Here is a 23567-nt window from a genome sequence, read left to right on the forward strand (position 1 = left end):
ACAACGGCCATTTGCAATGTGACTGTCCAAGAGTGATTTCTGCCTATCACCATAGTTTTGTTTGCCAACAATAGAGGAAAACTGTTGCAGAACAGAAACTGTTGCTTCGGCGTGAAAACTTCAATACTGTGTCCAATTGGTCAACTCAATCAATCAATTGTGTTTTAAGCCAACAGCCGCCAAACGCTAAAAGACAACATTCCAGCATTTTGGGATTACGAATAACATTTTACGGATTACTGCAGAGCATTGAAAACTAACTGGAAATGGGCACTATTGGTGAGTAGTTTTTTAATTATAATTAATTTTATATTTATTTATAAAAAAAATACAGAAAAAAATATTTAAAGTTAATGGCATATTCTCAATAACTGGGTAGATTATGGATTTTCATTACTCATTCAGCTTCTAATTTTTGCATAGAAAGACCCAAAAAATTAGACCCCTAGAAAAGTCGTTGGAGCCCCATTTACTCCTTTTAGGTTTTGAAAGCAAAAACATCTTAATTGCCACTTACGCTATGAAGAAAAACATCCATTTTTTACTGTTTGGGTTATTTCCCTTTCGTTTTGAAATTTTCCCACAGAAAAATACCCAATTAGCCTTCTAGGCCGAAGGGCGGCCTAGAATACACAATAAAACTTGTATGCAGATGTTTCATATTAGTTTCGGAACCCTTTTTTCCCCTAAAGATCCAAAATCCCTATAAATCGGAGAAATTTAAAAAAAGTTAATGCAGCTTATATTGTATTCGTTTTTGGTGCATTGATGCTGACCATTTCAATGGAGCGAAGGTTCAGTAATAATTATAATTAATTTTTTTAATTGCAAAAAAAGCAATTAGTAACGTAAAGTATATTAAATATGCCTGATCATTGACATATGTATTGATACGCGTAGCATGTTTTTGGAGGAAAAGAAGGTTGTTTTTTTTTTTAAAAAAAAGACTTAAAACTGATTTTTCGAATAGTATAATGCCTACCAGTTTTGTATTGCCTTGCAATATCTGTTTAAAATACTTATTAGAATTTAAATAAAGCAGTTATATCTATCAACTATATAAAATACATTAAAAGCAGTTCAAAATGATGTATAAATATTTTCCTATTTACAAGGTATTTGACTCAACAGAAATCGCTTATAAAAGGTCCAATTATGATTGAAAGGTTACCAAACAGATATAATATCTGAAGTATTTGGAAAACGCTCAGAAAGTACAAAATTTCGTTTGGCTGGCTCTAGACTGAGTAGTTTCACAAATTTAAAGGAACGTATAGACAAACGGCTGAACAAACAGTGGGAAACTTTTCACTTTAATTAAAATTCGTAACAGCAATTGTTGATTGTATTGTAGGACATGTTTCCAGAGCACGCACTGTCTTATAATTTATTCCTGCAGGAGGCTGTAATTGAAGCTGCCTGGCATAATGGTATAATCCATTTGGCATAATCCATTTGGCTGATGACATGTCAATGCGTCAATCAGCAAATGTGTTACTGCATCACACACAATGTCCTTAGATTACATGATGTAGTATGTCAGTACATTATGTAGTATTCTCTATGCCATTGTTAGCTCAACCTCAAAAGATGTTGCAACCAGCAATTGTTATATAAATAATCTTTTTCAACCGGCAACACACGCCAGCACAGAAAGGGGCAGAGTTTTTCCCTCTTTCAATTAAGAACAAGTGACAAGTGGAGAGACGGACAACGAAATCGTATCCTGCTGAGTTGTATGCTGCTTGCTTTTCAATTATCCTGCCAGTGAACCTAGCCACAGTTTCTAAAAATAAACCACACACGCACAACCCACGACCCACAACACTCAAAACGAGCAAAGACATCGGCGACAACGCCGACGTCATTATCATAACGCCGCTCGGGTTGGGTCTGCTGGGGGCATTCATCACCCCCCACTGGGAGTCCGGGCCAACCTACTCTGCCACAATTCTCTTAATTCTACGAATTCTGTTCATACAAAACAAAATAAATAAATCCAGAGTGAAAAGTGGGCGCGCACAGACGGATAGACGACGACGACCCCTCTATACAAGTCATAATCGAATGACGCACGAGAGCAGAGTGTTTCTGATTTGTTCTATATTATGTATATATCTACTTATACATATGCAGGGCTCAGTACGAGTATTCACATCTATAGTCATGTGTGTACTCGTATATGGACACTCATCAACAGTTGCAGAGTTGGCACTGCTGTGGTTCCCCCTGGGACGTGAGGATAGTACGTGCCTCTCCTCCTGGCAGCTGGCAGCTCTGTCTATTTGTTCGATGTGTGTTTTATATCCTTGAACATGTTCAACGGTAGTGTCCTTCTGTTGCACTACAGCTGACAGTGGCTATTGGAAATTAAGGGAATTTAATTTATTGTAGTGCAGGTGCAAATTCTTCAATTGAGTTGTAGTTTTAGAACGAATCTGTAAACCATATTATGCTGGAATACATAATAGAACTACTTTGAGGCCGATTGGGATAGCTATACTGTTATTGCTAAGATTATTATTTTTTAGAGTAATTCTACGAATATTTTACTAATACTATCTATAAAAACAAACGTATTAGCTGCTATGGCGATTGGGGCAACTTATAATTAAAAGAGGTTGCGCAAATTGAAGACTTCTATAAGTCTCTGGATTGTGTTTTTTGTTTGTGATTGTCGGAACTGTTTGCAGAGAATTGTAGTGGGGTACGTACATATGTCCAAGAATATTCCTTCCCGTTTAATGCAAGGTACACTGGTCACTGAAATGGGGAGCCAATCAGCAGATACCTCTGTGAAAATGGTGTTTCCAGTGGAAAGACGTGGATATAAGGATATGTAATGCCAAGTCCGGTTGGGTTATAATTTGTGTAGCGATGTTGGAATATTCCCATTCTCCGAAAATGTATTGAAAGCGTGGCTATTAAGTTATGAAGAATGGCAGCAGAAATTCGTTGATATCTGGGTTGCTTGCAGAGGACGATTTCCATAACTAAAATATACCATTATCCCATATCAAGTATTTTATTTTTTTTATTTGAAAACAATTTTTTAATATTCTTAAAGTAAACTCCAAAATTTCGATATAGTTTTCAATATTTAATTGTAATGTAATTTTAGGTTAAATCTATGGATACTCACTCCTGAAAAAGCTTAAGGGAACTTGATAAAATAGGTCTCTCTCGAACAAGATTATACAAGAACAGCTAAAGTTAAAGCAAAGTTCAGCTTAACTGCTTAAATGGCATCCCAGGTATTTCATTATTTTGATAAATATTCTCTGGCTTCAATTCGAAACTAATTCCGCCACATTTTCACACTTAGCGTGTGCTGACTGTATTGAATTATGTGAGTGGGTGGCCAACCAACGAGCTCAGTACAAATGCGCTTTGATTGCGCCTGAGAAGCGTCCAGTTCAGTAAGCCAGCCAGCCACCTTATTTGCCATTTGGTTCAATAGGTTCGTTGTGTGTTGTGCGGGTGCCAGGTAACACACACATACTCGTATGTAGGTCTTACAAGTGGCCCTAAATGGGTTTGTCGTTGCCACAAGTCTGTTGCTATTTTGTATGCCATTAGTTGTTGTTGTGCTTGTGTTCGTATTAGACACGCTTGACATGGCGCTCAATGTGCCTGGCTTGGCTACTGGCAGCAAAGTAAATTTCTAAATGCCGTCAGCAAAAGTTCAGAGTTGAATGTGGTCGTAATGCTGTAATACACGATTCGAATACAAAGTAATGGCATTTGGTCGTCCCTTTGAACGTAGAGTTTTGAAAGTTTTACGCTAGAGAGAATTGCACTTAAGTTACTTTAGAAGGAAATTAGTAAGCAATTGAAACTTTCTTTTAATGAGTTATAGACATAGACATAGATAGATATAAAAATGAATATAAAGATAGATATGTAGTAGGTAGATAAACAGAATATTGGTATATATTGGTAGCTAGATAGACAGAAAGAGAGATAAATAGACAGATTTTATAATTACTGGAGCTACTATTATTTAATATATAGATAAATATATTAATAGATAGATAGAATTATAGATATTGGTGACTAGATAGACAGAAAGAGAGATAAATAGACAGATTTTATAATTACTGGAGCTACTATTATTTAATATATAGATAAATATATTAATAGATAGATAGAACGTGGATATTGCTAACTAGATAGACAGAAAGAGAGATAAATAGACAGATTTTATATTTACTGGAGCTACTATTATTCATAGTTTAACTCTCAGCATACTCAATTAAACGAAATACAAGTATTAACTTTATTTAATTCTATTTATTTCTCTGACCTTTAACTTCGGAGTACACTTAACTAAACTGTTAAGAATATCTTGTGGGAAAATTAGATTTAGCTCTACATAGTTATCTTATGAAATATTATATCACAGACAAACAACCTTTCAATTAAATAAATTAAATGAGATTAATGATTGTCACAAAAATCTCTTTAAGTACGAACAACGTTGGTATTTAAAGGTCAAATCCATGACATAGTGGGAACAATTAGCTCTAAGATTTCAGTTAGTAGCACACTCGTTCTTTTAAAGTTCATTTAAGGTTTTTAAATCCATAAACTATTTGGTAACCCGCTAAAGAAAAAAACAGAAGGGTTTTCTAGACTCTATTACATCTTTGTTTATTTTAAAATTTTTTATCGAACCTTTTGTAGACTTTCCTAGCTTGCCTTGAGTTAACTTTTCTGTTGACATTTATACGGACAGGTCTAGATATATGCAAGTTATTTATTTTATTCAAAGCAAGCTGTACCGATAAAAGTACATCTGGGCACAATGGAAGAAAAGTAGGTAAACGATATCAAAGCTGCACCAAAGCTAATACCCTTTCCGTCCAGCGACGAGCTTTCTCGCCATGTGGGCGTTACTTGCAACGGATGCAAGAAGCGGGACTTTATGGGTCGGCGCTATCACTGCCTGGCCTGCGAAGATGGCTTCAATTTGTGCGACAACTGCTTCGCCTCGGATGTGACCACCGACGATCACAAGTTCGATCATGCCATGAAGTGCATTTTTACTCCGGCCAGCCTGGCCTTGTTTTACACCAGGGAGGAGCTGGAGTCGGGCAAATATCCCATTTTGATACGCTGCCCCTACTGCAAGATGCACAACTTCAACTTGGCCGAGTTTGAGGAGCATGTTACCCACAACCATCCAAATGCCGATCCCAATTTGCTGCTCACCTATCGCTTACACCTGTAGAAGGACGCAAAAATGTTGAGGACTGTTACTTACACATTTATTTTGAATTGAAACTGTAACAATAACGACATAATGGCAGAAATAAAACGCTACACAGTATGAAGTAAGGGTTGTATGGTCAGACTGGAAAATAATTTGCACGCAATAGTGTTAAGTATGCCACAAATATAATGTCATCTTAAAAGATATAATTCATAATTTAATAGTTTTTCTGCTGCATAGTACTGAACTAAGGAACTAAGTACAAGTATGTTAAGGGTTTTACATGTTATTTGCATGTGTGACCATTGGTTTAGACGTGGAGTGGCAAAATATTTGCAATCCAATTTTTCTAATTTGTCAAGAATGTTATTGTTTACCAAAAGACAGTTTTTACTTTAGAAATCTTTTGAAATTTACTCTTTAAGGCATTTTAGTAAATATAAATAATTTGTGTGCAAACTATCTGCCTAATTACTAATTACTCGTCATTCCTCTTAAATTAAGTCGCGAAATTTTGTAGTTAAATGTGGGCTTGATTAAATTTATTTCTAGAGAATGGCACTCCTTTCATTAGGAAGAGAGGGATAGAGAGACATCATTAAATTGCTTTCGTTTTGTCTGGCTGTCTGAAAGCACTTTAAAATAATGTTTTCAAACATGTGGCTTTAAAACTAAATTGGTTCGTCGTTTCCAATGAAGACAGCTACAAAGACATATTTCTAAATAACTAGGGAGGGGAACTTCTCAATTAAGAAGCTTAGGGTTTGGCCTGACAAGTTTGTTGACTTTGCGGCCACACGTGGCCATATTTTCGCCAGCTGATTGAAGGCGGTCAAGAAACTTGTTTCCCGTCTATGGCAAATGGGTTTGCGTGTGTTTTGCCCACACGTTTCAATTTGCAGCTTTTACAAAATAAACAAGTAAATTCCCCAGCGCCTTTGTTTTGTTTTCGATACGCGAATTGTGAGTGATTGGGCATAAAACAAATAAATACAATTGGGCGCCATTCGACTGCTTGAGTGACGTGAAAATGTGTCATTATATGGCTGCATTGTTGTCTTTATTGAGGCATTAAGTGCAATTTAAGTCAGACGTTCAAAGACCGGAAGAACTTTGGAAATCTAGGTCCCTGTGGCAGTCAAGTTCGAAAATAAATCACTGCTTTTTAAAATGGATTATTGAATACTTTACTAGACTAATGCAAATGGGCTGCAACTAAGCTAAAGCCTAAAACCTAAGTTCATGGCTAATCTAATCTAACCTTATTTCGCTTAACTTAAGCAGATGTTACTTCAACGTGCTTAAGCGTATATTTTTAAGCCAACCTTAACATAACATGCCTTATCTTGCCAACATTCATGGACCTTTAAATTGAAACTTTGTTAACTCTTTTTTTTACTGGACCTAACTGTACCTAACCTCACATGTCCGTACATAACCTTATTTTAATCTTACCTAACCTTACCAAAGTAAGTTGTACTTTACATAAATTAGGAAACCTTACCAAATGTTATCAAGCCTTACCTAACCTTTACTAATCTTAACTAACCATACCTAATGTTATTTTACCTTACCTTACATTATCTAATGCTACCTAACCTAACTTTAATAATTTCTACATTGAAAACATTTCTTTTGGCAATTGGGGGAATGGTGGAGTACATAAGTTTTTTATGGGCTAGCCAATTACATCCAATTAGTCGCAATGAAAGTGAAATGTCTTTCGTTAGCCTATAATTTTAATAGACACGAACACAACTTATTCATTCATCGATCATCATTCATCAGACGATAATTTGTAGAAGTGACCCAATTAATGAACCCATAAATACGTACTCGCCTGTGCCTTAGTCTTCCCCACTCAACCCCTATTTGGGGCTATTAATATTCACTTTCAATCACTAATCAGAAAACAAATTAATTGCTACGCAAGCAGCATATGTTTATGAATCGTTTCAAAATAGATCATAGAAATGTATATCACTAATACGCCATGTAGTGCGACAGACGGCATGTGACTGCTGCAAATCAGAAGTGTATGTATACAATCTAATGTCTAATGTTTATTAATTATAATTTCGCTTTAAAAGCCAGTCAAGCAATGCGCACAGATTTTGATTGATTTTAAGCAAACATTGAATACCGAATATCGAATATTGAATATTGAATATTGGATATGTCGTTGTGCGGCTGAGCGAGTAAAGCGGAAATAAAATTAGCCAGAAATTGTACGGTTGTTGATAGCTCTGGCAATGAGTGAGCGTCAGAAATTTCCTCACGCCCGCAACGCATATGCGCATAGATTTCAAAACATGTACTATACACATATATAAATATATATAAGTATATATATTTGTAGCAAATGTGTGTATTTATTTGCTCGATTCTTATGCGTAAAAGTGTTCGGCAATGAGCAGAGAAGCGCATTAATGAAGTGCGAAGTCAATTGCCGGCAAAGCGTAATTTTCAACGCAGACAGTCAATACACGCTCAAATATATGTGTCTATATCCATATGTACGGGAATTTGAACTCTTGAGATATTGTGGCAAGTGGCGGAACGAGCAACTCGTGTCCTACGTTTTGAACATACTGTTTAATATTAGCCAAATAAACAAGAAATGTTGTCGGGTACATGATGCGAGGACAATTTTATGCGCCCGCTAATGAATAAATTAAATTAATATGGCCAGAAGTGAAGTGAAAGATGAGAGAATTGCTTCAAAATCGCCATCCATATTCGCGATTTGTTTATGAATTTTAATTGGGGCTGGGGTTGTAGACGCGTGTGTCTGAATGTGGCTCTTGTTGTAATGTGCTTAGCTATTTATAGATTGGGTGTTGTTGTTGCTGTTGCTGGATTCCAAGATGTTTTTTATCAACGCGTCGGCTAATGGCCAAGTCATTTTAAAATTGTACGCCTTTCAGCGGACGCCCCACCGACCCACCCATCCAGGCCGTTTCTGTGTTTGTTGTTCTCTGCAATTAATTTTGTGAGTTATTGCAAATGTTCATGTTGTTGTTGCTGTTGTTGCTGTGTCTGCGTAGTGGGTGCAACGAACCTCTTGAAACTTGCAATTGTTTTGAACGCGCTCGCTTTTTATAGTTTTCCCCATTTCATGGAACTTTAAAAGCCTTTAAAAATTGCCCAAGTTGACGCAAATGAACACAAAGTACTGCCAGAAAGTGCTTTTAGTGCTTAGCGGGGCACTTGAGGTGTTGAAGTGGCAAACAAATGGCAAAAAGTACTTATTTTCAAGGACAACGCTATTTATTTGTTTGTTCTTAATTAATCAATTATTTTGCCTGTTCGTTCGTTTATAAAACTATCTCATGCAAATAATTGAAGCATGACGAGAAACCAGACCCTTGAATACTAAAGAGGAACAAATAAATACACGACGTAAAGAAATGAAAATCAGAAAACCATATTACTAAGCTTTTAACTATCTTACTCTTAACAATACTCTAGTTGCTCTTATATATATTCTATGTCCTGCAAACATATCAGGTAGCAGGGGCAGGTAGGGCGTTGAAAGGTTTGCAGTTCGATCGGCTGGCCACTAGATCGAGCAAATTAAGTTGTTCTTCGAGGGCATGTTTTATGCGCCTCGCTGTTTCTTTGTTTTTCCTTCAGCTATGGGAAATTACCGAGAGGTATCACTAATGTGCTGGTTGTCTCTACCACTCTAGACAAAACACACCGAGAACTTACATAATTTGTCTAAGCATAAAACAGTTGATTTAACATGGCTTTTAATTTTAACCTTCAGCTATAATGACAATTTTGCGGATTTGAAAATTCATTTTCCTTCATTCGGGAAAACTAAAGGAAACATTTTCCATGAGCTGTGAACTTAAAATCATAAAGTCTCTCCTCATTTTAAGGTGCTGATGATATTTATTGCTATATTGTTGTCTTAGTTTTGGTTTATGGCTGCGAAGCAGATGCAGCAAGGAGGAGTTATTCCACAAACAGCTCACAGGGACAATCAAAAGCGACCTTCTATCCATGTCCATGCTCACACAATAAATGCTTGACAATTAGGTCACATATTTATGGGGAAACTTAGCGATGAGTTGCCCTGAATGGTGCTAAGTCGGTTCTTGCAATTTCTTATCAACAGCTCTTTTTATAGCGAACTGTGCCTTTGAACTTGAAACCCAATTATGCACACCCTCAAGTTGTCATAAAAAGCCAAAAATGAAAAAGATAAACAAGTAGAAGTGCAGTAAAAAACTTCAGCCAACGGCACGGCGTCAACATTTATTTCGAGAGCAAAAAAAAAAACAGCCAGCACCAACAGCGAATGTCAAGCAGCATTTTTTTTTTTTTTGGTGCTGCCGTAAAAATGTGATTTATGCTAATTTGTTTTTTATATGCGCAGAGGCAAAGCAAAAGTGGATTTCAAATAATAAAATAACTGCTGCTTGTATTTAATGCGCAGCCATAAAAGCAAAACTTTCGCAGTGCAGAAAAAGAAGAAAATTAAGAATATTACGCATACGCCGCGTGTGTCACAACAAAGAAACTTTAACTACATAATATGCAGGCGAGCAATATAGAAATAGTTTTTGTATTTATTATTCGTAAATACAACAAATGTGAATCTTAAAAAAAGTTTACACTTTGACGAATGTTCTCCGGCGTTTGTCTTCAAACTCGTAGATACTTATATTTTCTTTCTTTCTTTAATTTTCCTTTTTTTTTGTTGTTGCTTTCTACGCGTTGAGCCATAGCACAAGGTCGCCTCTGTCCGCTGTCGTTTGTCGCTGTCGACGCAGCTGAAATATAAAATATATACGGCCGACCGACTGTATAATGCTCAGGTTTGTGAGATGATTTTTTTGGTCAACTGCTTGGCTAGCAGGTTGGCTGCTGGCTGGCTGGCTGGCTGGCTGGCTGGCTGGCTGGCTGGTTGGCTGGTTGGCGGTCGGTGCGTTATGACGCGTGTGTTGCCATTGACACGCAATAAAAATATCGCATTTTACATATCAACGCACTCAACGGGTGTAGAAATGTTCAAATAAACGCTCCACTTTTATGATTTTACGAGCCTATTTATTAATTGTTTAAATAACCGCCTCTTGCCATAAGATCTGGCTAAGCATTTGATTTACGGCCTCAGAAGGGTTAAGCAATCAATCGTAATATATGTGTAGTATAAACCAATTGCAATTACAACATACATATAGGCAGATTTTAAATCGATTAGTAGATATGTATAAATTACTTTAAGCTGCAACTAACATCCAAAGAGCCGGTTGGGCTGAAGTAGGCGAATAGTTGTATTCACATAGGAGAGGCATAGTTTTAAATTAAATTTAAATAACGATCTCACATGAGTTCATCAATCAGTTGTAATAAATATGATGTCTTTAGAAGTATATTAGACAACCGAATTTAAGGATATATACATACAGCTTTTTATATAGATAGATAAGGACTAGGTATTTCCTTAAGCTACATGGGTTGAGTTGAACTAGACCAATAGTACTATTTTCTTTTCTTAACTTGGTAACAACTTCTTTTACATTCGTGTAAAGTTTGTCAATTAGTGTGTGTTTGGCAGCCCTTTTTTTACGACTCGAAATGTTTGGCTTGCGATTTTTACAATAAAAGAAAAAACACAACAAAAAATACAATTTATTGAGATAAAAAAAAATTACAATAGCTGCTCCACAACTTATAGTGTTAGTTTCGTCTGGTACTAAGAGAGTCTACATATTGTTTTTAATCAATTTGAACTCTTATGGATAAGGCAAGTCTTCTTTGTTATCCATAGCTGCTATAATGATTCAACCTTAGCTTTTCTTTCGTTCTTTAATTACACTTTAAATTAGAAAAGCGGCTTAAAAAGTTTTCAGATTTTCATGAGCTCAGCACATTTTAGCTCAGCTCAGCTTATCTTTTCTTTATAGTTTTTGCTTGTCTTTCTACTTACGTTTTGCCAATGTGGCTGTCCTTCGTTTTTCCACCACTTTTCATTCCACACCTTGCAAATGAAATGAAAATACAATCGAAAGCGAAATTGTGTGGGCGTCGAACGTTTTCCGCTCTCCCACCCAAAGCAAGCAAGCCGAGCTGTTTATTTTATTTTTATAGTATTTAATAAATTATTAAACTTTTTTCTACGTTTTAGCCGTCACGTCGCAAACACACACACACACACACACACACACACACACCTGCATGTGACAAAAAACGTAAATGAAAACACATACTACATACGTTTGACAAAATATTGTGTATACTTATATGTAGTATAATTAATTGAATAAGAAGAAGTCGATAAATATTATATAAAGTGTTGGTTGAAACAGAATGTTTTACGCAGTCCGATGTCTGCGAGTGTGACAGCAAATATTTAGCTTTATTGAACATTATTAGTCTTATTTATGTACCTTTCTGCCGAAATCGAGCAGAGATAAAAATATATTTTGATTTCATCAGTCGGGGCTTACTAGCCATTTCGGAAAATTACTGCAAAACACAACACAGTCGGACAGAAAACAGAACGACTTACAGAAATAGAAAAGCCTTAGAAGTTGTGCAACAAAACGATTACATTTCGGCGCTCACTTAATTGGAGCGCACTCCAATCAAATTTTGGCAACCCAAAACCAGTCTTAACTGGCTGTCTGGCTGCTCTATTTATTTATAAATATCCATATACTACATTTATCCATATATTGTATTTATGTACATATATACATAAGTGGCTATGCACGTGAGACTATTGAGTATTGTACTCATTCATTGTTTTTGTTGTTGGTCTTGTCTCGCGCCTGACAAAGTTCTTTTAACTTTTTGGCAGCGCTTATGTTTTGTTGTTTAAATATATTATATGTTTTCTGGTTGTTTCTTAAAGCAAAATAAATGACATTTGCTTTTTTCTGTATTTGTTTGTCTGCGGACTTTCAAAATGGCCGCCTTAATCGTTGTTATTTGTGGGCTGTTGTTTGATAAGCGATATTATTTGTGGCTCGATGGAAGAACAAGAAATGCCGTACTGCGTCTTTTGCTTAAAGAGTTAGGATATATGTTTAAATACATTTTATAGGGAGAAGCTAAAAGGAGAAGAATGGATTTGATTCAAGGTTTAAGGATTTCTCAAATTTTAGTCGTTTCGTGATTATGTTTTTATTGGGTCATCATTTTCGCAATAGAAAAAGCTCTGGAGCCCCACTGTGCGCTGTAATTAAATGATTCATAACTATTAAACCAATCATTACAGAGTTACAATGATATAACTCAGCCTGGTAATTTAGTTACTAAGTAAATACACCGTCCTTGCATTACAATCCTATTACATTATCTAATAAATCCAGAATTTGTTGCTAGAATAAACACTGCCAATATATAAGTGCAACCTTTTTCCCTTAGGGCGCTGTAGCATTTAATCTTTGTTTGAGAAAAGCGTTTATACTACGCCCTTTAATGCCTAAAGCTATTTATAAAATAATAAAATTTTGCCCCGCTATTAAACCACTTTAAAATGGCATTCTTCCTGCCATAAATAAAGCAAACTAATTGCCAACTAATTACAGCAGCTTACAAGTTTTTGTTTTACTTTCCTCGCCATATAGCAAACTATATAAAGACCTCCTTCGCGCCCACTCGTTGACGTCAGATTCAGTGAACAGTATTTAGTAAATTACAATGCAAATATTGTTATTAGCCGTACTTACACTTATTTATAGGTTTTCGCTGCATTTTGAGTGTTTTCCCCAGAATCGAAGCAAACATGTTCACAAAATTATAAACACGAAGAAAGCTATGCAACATATAGAATGCGCCGTTCGAATTATCTCAACTTGGCATATTTATTTATTTCTATATTTTTACAGATTTGTTGCTCTAGCGCAATATATTTATTTATTTTCTAAAGATATTTGTTTTGTTTTCAAACTGACCCCCAATGTTGGCGTGTGCTCGTTTTTCCGGCTGTACACTGGTGCCAATTTTTCATTCAGCTGGAGAATCAATAGTATATATACATATGTAATACTGCCAAAAAGGCACAATCAAGAAACAAGACAAAAAGAAAATTAGCAACTAACTAGACCAACGCTTTTAGGACAAAGTGCTTGATAATTTTTCTTTTTTTTTCATTGATATCATTTTCGAAAATGAATTTCATTTCTTTATTGGAAATTAAAGAAATATACTTTATTTATAAAACAAATATTAAACACTTGAAAAATCTATAAAAGAACACTGAAGCGTAAGATCTGAAGCTGTTGAATATTATAGAGTGAAGAAACCGATTCACTTGTGGGTGTCGAAATCTCGCAATTGGCTTAAAGTACTATTTAATGTTACTTATTGATTCACATTTGAAAACAAATAGAACAGCCTAGATATAAAATGTTCTACTGTATATGTTCAACAATGTTTTAAAGATAGTCTTAAAACCCAGAGTGTTTTTTTATTTACTTACAAACTTATAATTAATTTGTTCTGTTGGCGAAAAAACATGGATAATCAATACATCGAATTGCTATAAGTATATAAAGCATTTGTTTCTACAGAGGAGAACAGCCACTTGTAATTGAATGTGCATAACATTTCTTTAAACTGTATCTGTATCCTTCCACTTATGCATAAAATATTGCCTGACTTTGACTTTGCCATTCACCTCTCATAACTAAAAATTAATTCAATTTATGTGCTCGAGCCCTGTGAGCTCTTCGTGTTATTATCAGCATTTATTTGATAAATGAGTCGTCGCTCATACGTCGACACTCGCCTTGACCTTACCTTGAGGAATGTCTGCGCAAAGCAAAAAAAAGGCGATTTTACTTTCAAACATAAACACACACATGCACACATAGAACAGCAGTGTAATTTTTATTTTTATATACATAATATATTTTTTATTTGTCGCGTAATTAAAAATGTCTGTAGCTGGGTGTTGTTGTTGTTGCTGTTGCTTTTGCTGTTTACCAGCCATTGCGAGCATTTTGAAAGACATATGCATGTAATAAATACAAGAGCGGAACTATTAAAATAAATTATGGAAAATAAAACGAAACGCGTTGGCGTTTCTTGCTGCCGCTCTCAGTCTAAAGTACATACACAGCGAGAAAAATAAGAATGCCCAGATGAATCAGTCCATTTCCATGGGTAGGTTGAAGATTAGTTAGTGGTCGAAAGATGGGAAAGCACAAACGTTTAACGACCACTCAAAAAGTGGAAAATTACACAATCTCCTAAAGAAAAGGTGATTAATTGGTATACTTTTTTATTCATGGTATAAATTTGTATTCACAAACCAAAAAATTAACTGAGCATTTCCGATCCGATTAACGACAATTATTAGTCAATCATGAAACCTGAACTGGCGAGATGAAAGAGAGAGTGAGAGAGAGAAAGAAAGAGAGAGAGAGAGAGAGAAAGTGGAAAAGATCGTTGCAAATCTATTTGGTCTGGAAGGAGTTCAGTAATAAAGGCGACCTAAAAGCACAGAGGAATCTAGTATTTTGTGGAGGAATACAACACAAAAACCGTACTGCGATTAGTCTGCTTCTTTTTGATAAAATTCAAACCGATCCATATGCTCTTTATACTCTCTCTTTAGTAGTATTCAAGTACAAACCCTATCTGCGAACTGTTCAGAAGCTTAGTGGTATAGAGAAGTCGTTCTTTAAAGTTGGAATCAAAAAATACTCCAAGATTTACGAATGTAAATACATTTTCAATCATATAACTAATTACAATAGAACAAGCTTCACATCATCAATCAATTATTGACAGTCAGAGTTAAGATTAAAACATGTTCTTATTTAACGATGATAATTAGTAGACTCGTGTACAAGAAGAAATGCGCGCTAATATATCGTTACAACAATCGTTGCGCATCTATCGATAAGTGCGTGTGTTCTATTAGTATCGATATCGATTGGTATGTCTTTGCAGAGTTGCCAGTTGTTGAAAAACTTTGCTGCGCTTTCATATATCTTTGTTAGTTATAGCCGTTACTAAGGTATTCAAAGATATTTAAATTGCTTTGATGAACTTTTTGACAAATTTTAAAATCCTTTTCAGTGGACTTACATATATGATCCTGTTCTGCATCTACAAAATTTTGACTTTACTGACAACCTGATTGAACATTTTAAATTGATGTAAAATAGTTGTTCAATTTATGTTTATCTTAAAGTAGGTGTATAATTTATTCTAAGCCGTGTCTCTCATTTTCCAATGTAAAGACAACGACCCCTTTGGGTGCACACTGTTTAGGTTTTTTAATGTAATTTTTCTGTCTGTGTAATTTGCATATGAATTGCTTTTCACACGTCCTCAGCTCGTGCTTTTTGTGCACGGCTCATTAAGCAGCTGTGGCAGCTGTGAATGTGACTGACATGCACTTGGGCTCCTGTCAAGGCGCCTTTCTAAAACGACCTTAAAATGCGGCTTAACAACCAACCCAACAACCCTCTGACCACGTCGAGTGCAAGTCATGTGCGCAGTTTCCAAGCATTTTCCCGTCGCATACTTGTCTGTGCATGTGTGTGGTCTAAAATGCCGAGTGCTTGGGTATATCAATAATTTGAATTCTTGGGTACACGCCTACTTTGCTAAAAATACTCTGGCGAAAGACGAAAGGCAATCATAAAATTAAACGCCGTATTATAAATACCGCAAAACAAAATCAAATATATGTAAACATATAGGTACTTCTTGTCCGACATCAGATTAAAGAAAGCAAAAAATACGCACGCAAAACGTAAAGAAAATTTCATAAAATATCTAAAATGTGTTGCCGGCCGACTTGTATATGCTTTTGAATTTCATTTTCAATGTTTTTGTTGTTATAAGCACGGCGTAGAATTTGTTTAAAAGGCGTTAATTTATATTAAATCGTATAATATATGTGTGGTTTTAGTAAATTTAGAGGCGTAGAAACAATATTTAAAAGTACGAGTATGGTTAAAATATGGACGGTGGTTTAAAAAAATGAATCGATAATAAACAACATTTAGTTGCGGCTCATAAATTATAAAACCAAAATAAGTTATCCGGAAGCTTATGGTGTGACCGGCTTCTAGTGAAAAGCGTTTCGCATTAAATGGAAATGAAAGACATTTTAAACAGCATACCCTTAGGGTGCGGTTTTAGGGTTTGTTTAAAGATCGTTTCTGTGAAATATAACTAAAAAGAGATTAAATAATAGTATTTAATATAGTTATATTATAATTAAAAATAAATCGAAGGAACAATGTTTAGGAACATATTTCAAGCGATGAGCGATCTAAAGCTTCCAACGGTTCTGCGGGAATGATAATTGTCGATAAATTCTTTATTTCTTACAATTGCTTTAAGATGTTGCAGGACTTCTTTTAATTATTTTGTACTATTTGATTTTTCAGCAAAAGTGTGCTCCGAAAATGAATTTAGAAACTAATGATTTTTTTCCTAAACACACCTTGAGAAGTTTCAAAGCAATTGGAAAAATAAACTTGAGCACATAGCAGTACTCCTTTTATGAGGTGTGAAAATCTCTGCCAATAGCTGTAAAAACGAAATGAAATGTGTATTCGTGGAAAACAACAAATGGAACGGAAAACAACATTTGTAAATGTAACACAACTTTTGTTGACCTAATTCTGTTTTCGTAAACAAAACTGAATTTAAAAATAGAATAAATAACACCTTCACGCATGAGAAACCAACACTTAAACGCAATTCAGATATTATTCTAATGATGAGGCAACAAAAAATTGTTTACTTGATGCAACAAAATATGAATCTCAGTGTGAGTTTATAATATACAACTTAAAAGTAATAAATGATAGAATTTGTTAGAATTTTACATACTTGTATTAACAGACATTAAGTCTTTTAAGTATATACTGAAAGGGCAAGCAAATTAAAGAATATTGCCTTAGTTTCGGATTGTTTTTTTGGCTTAAAATTTTCATCTATATTTGAGATCTGAGTTGTTCTGTATGATAACTTTGAGATTTCAAACATGCTTCTGCCATTACAGGTGCGTCGTTAATCGAACCAAGAACATACTCAGAAACAAACTCACATTGTGGGATTTTCGCCAGCTTGTCGAACTATGGCAGGCCCTGTTAAAAAAAGGATATTTTTCATTTCCAGGAAATAGCTAAAGGCTTAATTCGTTATAATCTTAAGTGATACGATTGATATACGATTATTACACAAAGGAACTTCTCAATCCTTCAGACTTCTTTTTAGCTAATCTGTATCCATCTTTCCTCAATTAGTTTCATCAGAAATTGGTGTAACTTTTCTTCTACTCTTCTGACGTCTGATGTGTTTTCTCTTGCTGGCTGGCTATAAGTATCTTGTCGAAAAAGAAGCCATATAGAAATGAGTAAGATGCCGTTATTAAAGGGAAACAAATGTTCATTTTTTAACTTTACCAGAGCTGGTAACCCGGTACTTCAAGAAATTGCTACTCTTTGTAAAAAATTGAAGGCAATTTATTCTACTTGTAGATTACAAATATTTGTTCTTTTTTGAACAACAAATGCGTTTGTGAACTTTCAGTAGGATTTGCACGGAAGCAATGGTAAAATTGTTTGTTATTTGTCATAAATTTAAGAGTTTTTAGATTGGTTTTGTGTAGTTAGTCTTGTTTTAAATTGTTATAATTAATTCAACCTAGACATTAAGACTCGTAATCGTTTTATTTTTCATTTTTTTTGTGTGTCCAGGCCAACGATCTCCAGGGGGCATATATCTTGATAATTTATCATGAAACAGATTGTAGCAATAGCTGAGATATGTTAGACGATGTGGCTGAAAATCGTAGGACGTATGCACTATATACGAGTATATAATTTATGCAACTATGTTGGTTGGGGAGTGCGTGCCTAAAACAAAAACTACATACAATATGAGTATGTTGGAGACGCCCGCGCGGCTGCCTGAATTGCGATTGCCTGGGCGGCCGCCTCTTGGCCAACAAAATAGACGCAGCAGCAGCGTGTCTCTGTGTGTGTGTGTGTGCCCATCTCTATATGTGTTTTTGTGTTTGTATATAGCACGCCGACCGACAACGACTTACCCGATTGACGTCAGCAATGCCCCCAAAGAGCCGCACAGACACACACTGTTGCCGATGATGGTGATGGGCGGGTTGCCAAGCGACGAGAAGGGAAGTGGGCGGCCAGGCAGCCGCACAGTCATTTTGGCAGTCAGTCATACAATGTGAGGCTGTGCCATCCGACAAACAAACAAACACACACACATACATACATAGTGTGTGTGTGTGTTGTTGTTGTTGTCGCCGCCAACAAAAAATTGTTCATGCAAGTCAAACTCCTGCGAAACAATGTCTCTAATGTTGTAGTTGTTGTTTTTGTTGTTGTGTTGCATTTCACAATTCTTCTTTTTCGGCCAAATGTTGTTTTTGTTTATTGGCTGGCCAGCCCAACAAGTTGCTGGCCAACGGGGCGTATGCTTATTTTTTATGCGGAAACTTTGCGGCGCCGCTGGCTCTCGACAGCTGCTGCTGCTGCTGTTTGTTTAATTTTAGCCACAAATGCACCGCGACTACTGACCCTTTTTAAAAGCAGCAACAACTGCCGAAGCCTCGGAAGCCACAGAGGTGGTCGCTTTTATTTTTGGCTCGCCAAGTATTGCCAAGAAAAGTGCAAAAAAAAAAACAAATTGAAATTTGAATTTGAATATGCGGCCAAGCGCAAAGAATGAAAGAAAAAGTGAAAGTTTTTGATTTATGAATGCACGCAGTTTCTTTTTGTATGTCAGTTGATGGTTTTGGTTTTTAATGTTTGCTAATTAGTTAGCTTGATTTACTTTAGTTTCAGTTCCAAGGGGGGGTGGTTGGCTGCCTGGCAGTCTAACAGTCTGGCTTCGAGCCAAAACGATTCTGGAACGGCAACAAAAGTAATGGTCGAGACACAAAACTTGAGTGCCCAATAAGACAATAATTCTGTGGCCCACACATCACACCTATAATGTGAGAATACTTAAGTATGGCATACAGGATGCAACAAAATCACCGCAACACATCGACAGACGTAACACACACCCATAAATTAAAATCATGATCATTATCATCATCATCATCCTCATCATCATCGTGATGGGTATGCATTTTTCGGATGCCGGCAAAGCAAATGTTTCTTGTTACGGGTCATAATTTGTCTAAATAAAATCAAAATATTTCTCTAGCTATGCAATCGGCAATTAATTTTGCACCCAGCATACACGTATACGGAACTATTCCAAAATTCTGCGGCGACATTTAATGAAATACGAGCGGAGGCAAACGTCAGAAACAGTTCGTGGAAATATTAATTCTACAAATACATCACGCCCTATAAATGTTCACTGAGCTGCAAAGTAACAATTTTCCAGCAAATTAGAGCAACAACAACAATGATGACCATCCCCTTTGCTCGGCACTACAAACTTGAAACTAAATTAACGAAAATCAAAAAGAAAATGAAATGAAATGATCTGCTCGTTCACATTTATTTGTCGACTATATATTTAGGTTTATATTAAATCAAACGTAAAATCACGGCTGTAGGTGGCAGGTCGGCCACAATTTTCCATGACTAAGTGTTGCTGACGTCTTTGCCTTTTCTTTTTGGCCATCAGGCGCGCCATATAACTCAAGACTTTTCAGGGGCTGGGGCTCCATTCGGTGCTTTGTCACAGACAATTTGGCGGCGTTCGCAAGTTCGCGTGGGTGGCTGCCTTCCCAGTAGGGGATGTAGGGGGTGTAGGGGGTAGGGGGTAGGGGGGTAGACGGTAGGGCGTGTATTGTGCTGTTGCGTGTAAAGTAAAGCGAATTTTGATGTTTCTCGTTGGAGGCAAATTATTAATATGCGTCCATATAAACAACAATAAATGAAACATAAAAGCAAAAAGGCAACATGTTCAGATCAAAAGTTGGTTATAAATCATCATCATCAACAACAACAACAACAACAACAACAACAGAATGCGAAATACGTATCAACAACATTTTGGTCAATTTTTAATTAATGCCACTGCGGGAGCAGAGCCAGAAACTGTTACTTTGTTGCCAGCACAGCTCTACGCTATAAATACTCTGTGGGGATGAGGTGGGAAAGTTATGATGATCCAGGGATTTTTGAATGATTTGACGGCAGAAAGTTTATTTCATTAAATCTTGGCTAAATTATAACAATAAGGAGGTCAAGGACATGAGGGTCATCTTATATTCACAATGATACTGTTCATTTTAAATGATATTGATGATATTGAAATTAAATGAAAGATAATTATTAAAATGCAATTAATTAATTTGATGCGATGTCCATTTAAATTAATTATTTAAATTTAAATACAAGGCAACAGCAAGGAAAAGATTATTTATGGTTTGTAAATTCTTGATATTCTTAATTCAGAAAGAACTTTTTGGAACGATTTTTCCTGGTCCCACAGCTCACAGTTTCTTCTTGTTGACGTTATAGCGACGGAAGAACTTTATCTCTGCCTGCAGAAGAGTTCTCCAGCTTAGGTGAGAATGCTTTTCGTCTGATCAGCAGGCACTGTCTTCCAATAATGCGCAGTCTGTAGTGTTTTGTAAAAAAGGTAGCTTAAGAGTTTTTAAACTTTTTTTGTTTGCTTCGATTTGCAAATTTGTTTGAAGAATCCATTTTTAACCGACACGATAAAGAGCTTTGTTCAGAAATGTGAGTTTAATCTTTCCATCTTTTTGTGTGATTAGTGGTGTTAATACAAACATAAATATAACGAACTATGACGCGATGTTGTCATTTGACGCTAATACATCTGACGTATATACTTACAATACACGAAGATGTTACTGCAAGTATGTCAGTATTAGACGTTAAGTAATGTGCCGGATATATATCTGAATAGTAGGCATCTAAGGTGTATGTAGGCAGCAGTTATTTAACGTGTCGACAACTGACGTTCAGATATTTATCGTCATCTGATCTGTACACATCTGACGTGAAATTAAGCTTACGTGTTTGTATTAATAAACTTGGTATGCAGAAATTCGAGTGTAGGCTTCTTCTCCATACAAAGCTGTGAAAATGAGTGTTGCTCTGAAAATATGTCTTTTATAGAATATATTATACAAGCTTAGAAAACTATTCATCATCAGTGACCTAGAGATTTGAAACTAATAGTCCTTAACACTCTTATTTCAAAATGTATGCAATAATAATAATAAGAGCATTTTACAATAGTGTACAAATATTAACACCAAGTGCATTGAAATTGACTGACAATTCAATTCCCTTTTCTTGCAGAGAAACGCTCCTTTTCCTTCCGCCTTCGCCGCTCCTTTGGCGATGGTGGCAGCACCAATAGCCGCAACAGCAACAACAACAGCAGCACTTGCACCAACCACAACAACCAGAAGCGCTGCAGCACGCCCCTCACGCCCACCAGCACGAGCACCAGCAAGTTGGAGGTACCCGGACAAGCGTCGGTTAGTCGTCGGAGCAGTATCTACAAGAAGCCCGAGAAGAACGATGGCGGACAAATACATCTGATACCCGATGTGGAGCTGCCATTGATGACATTCGCCGATCAGTACAACATAGAGAAGACGCTGGCCGAGGGCTGTTTTGCGAAGATATTGCTCTGTCGCCACAAGCCCACTAATACGACGGTGGTGCTGAAGGCCGTGCATGCCGAGTTGACGACCATTAAGGAGTTTCAAAAGGAGTTCCACTATAACTACGAGCTCTCCCATCATCGGCACATACTGAGCGCCTATGCGGTGGCTTTCCAGACCATGGACTACTATGTATTTGCTATGGAACACGCACCTTATGGCGATCTTGCCTCGAATATTGGACCAAATGGCTTGCATGAGACCGCCTGCAAAACTATATCGGAGCAGCTGAGCTCGGCACTGGGTTTCATGCACTCCAAGAATTTGGTGCATCGAGATCTTAAGATAGAGAATGTGCTGGTCTTCACGCCGGACTTTAATCGTGTGAAGCTTTGCGACTTTGGGGCAACAACCAAGACGGGTCTCCTTGTCCACAAGGTGAAGCATACGTGGACCAGTTGTGTGCCGCCCGAGCAGCTGGAACTAATCAAGAACGAACGGTTTCAGTGCTTGCCGATCAGCGACTCTTGGCAATTCGGCATTCTATTGTACAACATTTTGACGGGCAACCCACCGTGGCACTCTGCCGATTGGGTTAAGGACCAGGCCTATTCCAACTTCATGAAGTACGAGCAGCGCAAGACCACAAAAGTTCCCGATAATTTCCGGCGTTTTTCGCCGCGTTTGATGCGGTGCTTCCGCAAATATCTCAGCTACGATCCCGAGGACCGTTGCAAGATCACCGAGGTCAACAAATATATGAAGGACCGCTGGGTGGAGTGTCGCATTTCGGCCTCCAAATCGGCCACACTGATCTCGCCGAACAACCACGATCAGGACTCGTGCATATATTTGAACCAGCGCGAGGGCAGACTATCGGGCGATGAGAATAAGCTGCGTTTCAAGCGCATGATGTCCAGCTATGGCTTGGATAACCCCATTGATCAGGCTATGGTGCGGCGGCGCGTCTGGGATTGGTTGTCGACCTGCGACGCCAACTTCGATCCCGAAATTGAAAGCCTGCACGCACTGGATGTGGCACAATAGATTGGGCATATCAGCTATTGAAACCAAATGTTACATTTGAGAATTTGTAGATCTGTAAGATCGTGCAATTATATTTATAATACTATATAGAGAAGTTACTTCTCCAAATTTTAATTGTTGTGGCATACTGCAAAATTATCTAGTATATCTCTGATATACCAGTATACAAAGTATGAGTAGTACGAATTTGTACCGAATCGCGATTTCGAATGAGAAATTGAGTTGAGAAAAAAAGCGAAAGGTAATTGTAAAATGTAAGCGTTAACGTTGACGGATTACTTTCCACTAGCGTTACCTTCTAGTCTTCCGATACGGTGGTTTTTAAATGTATGTACATGTATTTATAGTTTATATTTAATGTGTGATTTATATAGTATACGCGTTACCTACTTTATATGCTCGTTTGCAGCTATATATGTATACACGATATTTATTAACGTTACGATACCATACCGACTAATGCAATTATCTAGTGTTTAATGTTAGACTTTAAAGCGATGCGCAGTCGCACCCAAACAATTATGACCAATTATTAGAACACTAGGTTTTCATGTATATTTGTAAAAGCCCCCTATACTCTAAATGTGCAAACTCTCTATAAAGTATCTATAATATACTCGTAGTATACTTTGTGTCTTTTTGTATATATTATCGAAATATGCACCCACTCGTATGCGTATGTATGTATAACTATACACATACATATACTATATACATAAGTCATGTACCTATATA

General features: G+C 36.6%; 2 protein-coding genes across 2 annotated transcripts; both read left to right on the top strand.

The window, feature by feature from the left end:
- Positions 1-23567, top strand: LOC115629016 (serine/threonine-protein kinase meng-po). The gene is made up of 2 exons (XM_030525312.1): positions 1-279; positions 21475-23567. The coding sequence occupies exons 1-2, from the start codon at positions 267-269 to the stop codon at positions 22830-22832; spliced, it is 1371 nt and encodes a 456-aa protein (XP_030381172.1). The 5' UTR covers positions 1-266; the 3' UTR covers positions 22833-23567.
- On the top strand, positions 4720-5336 carry LOC115629017 (E3 ubiquitin-protein ligase KCMF1-like). The gene is made up of 2 exons (XM_030525313.1): positions 4720-4818; positions 4870-5336. Exons 1-2 carry the CDS (start codon positions 4808-4810, stop codon positions 5231-5233), a joined length of 375 nt encoding a protein of 124 aa, XP_030381173.1. The 5' UTR covers positions 4720-4807; the 3' UTR covers positions 5234-5336.

Source organism: Scaptodrosophila lebanonensis, unplaced genomic scaffold (genome assembly GCF_003285725.1).
Source record: "Scaptodrosophila lebanonensis strain 11010-0011.00,11010-0021.00 unplaced genomic scaffold, SlebRS2 tig00000131-arrow-arrow-pilon, whole genome shotgun sequence".
Classification (NCBI taxonomy): domain Eukaryota; kingdom Metazoa; phylum Arthropoda; class Insecta; order Diptera; family Drosophilidae; genus Scaptodrosophila; species Scaptodrosophila lebanonensis.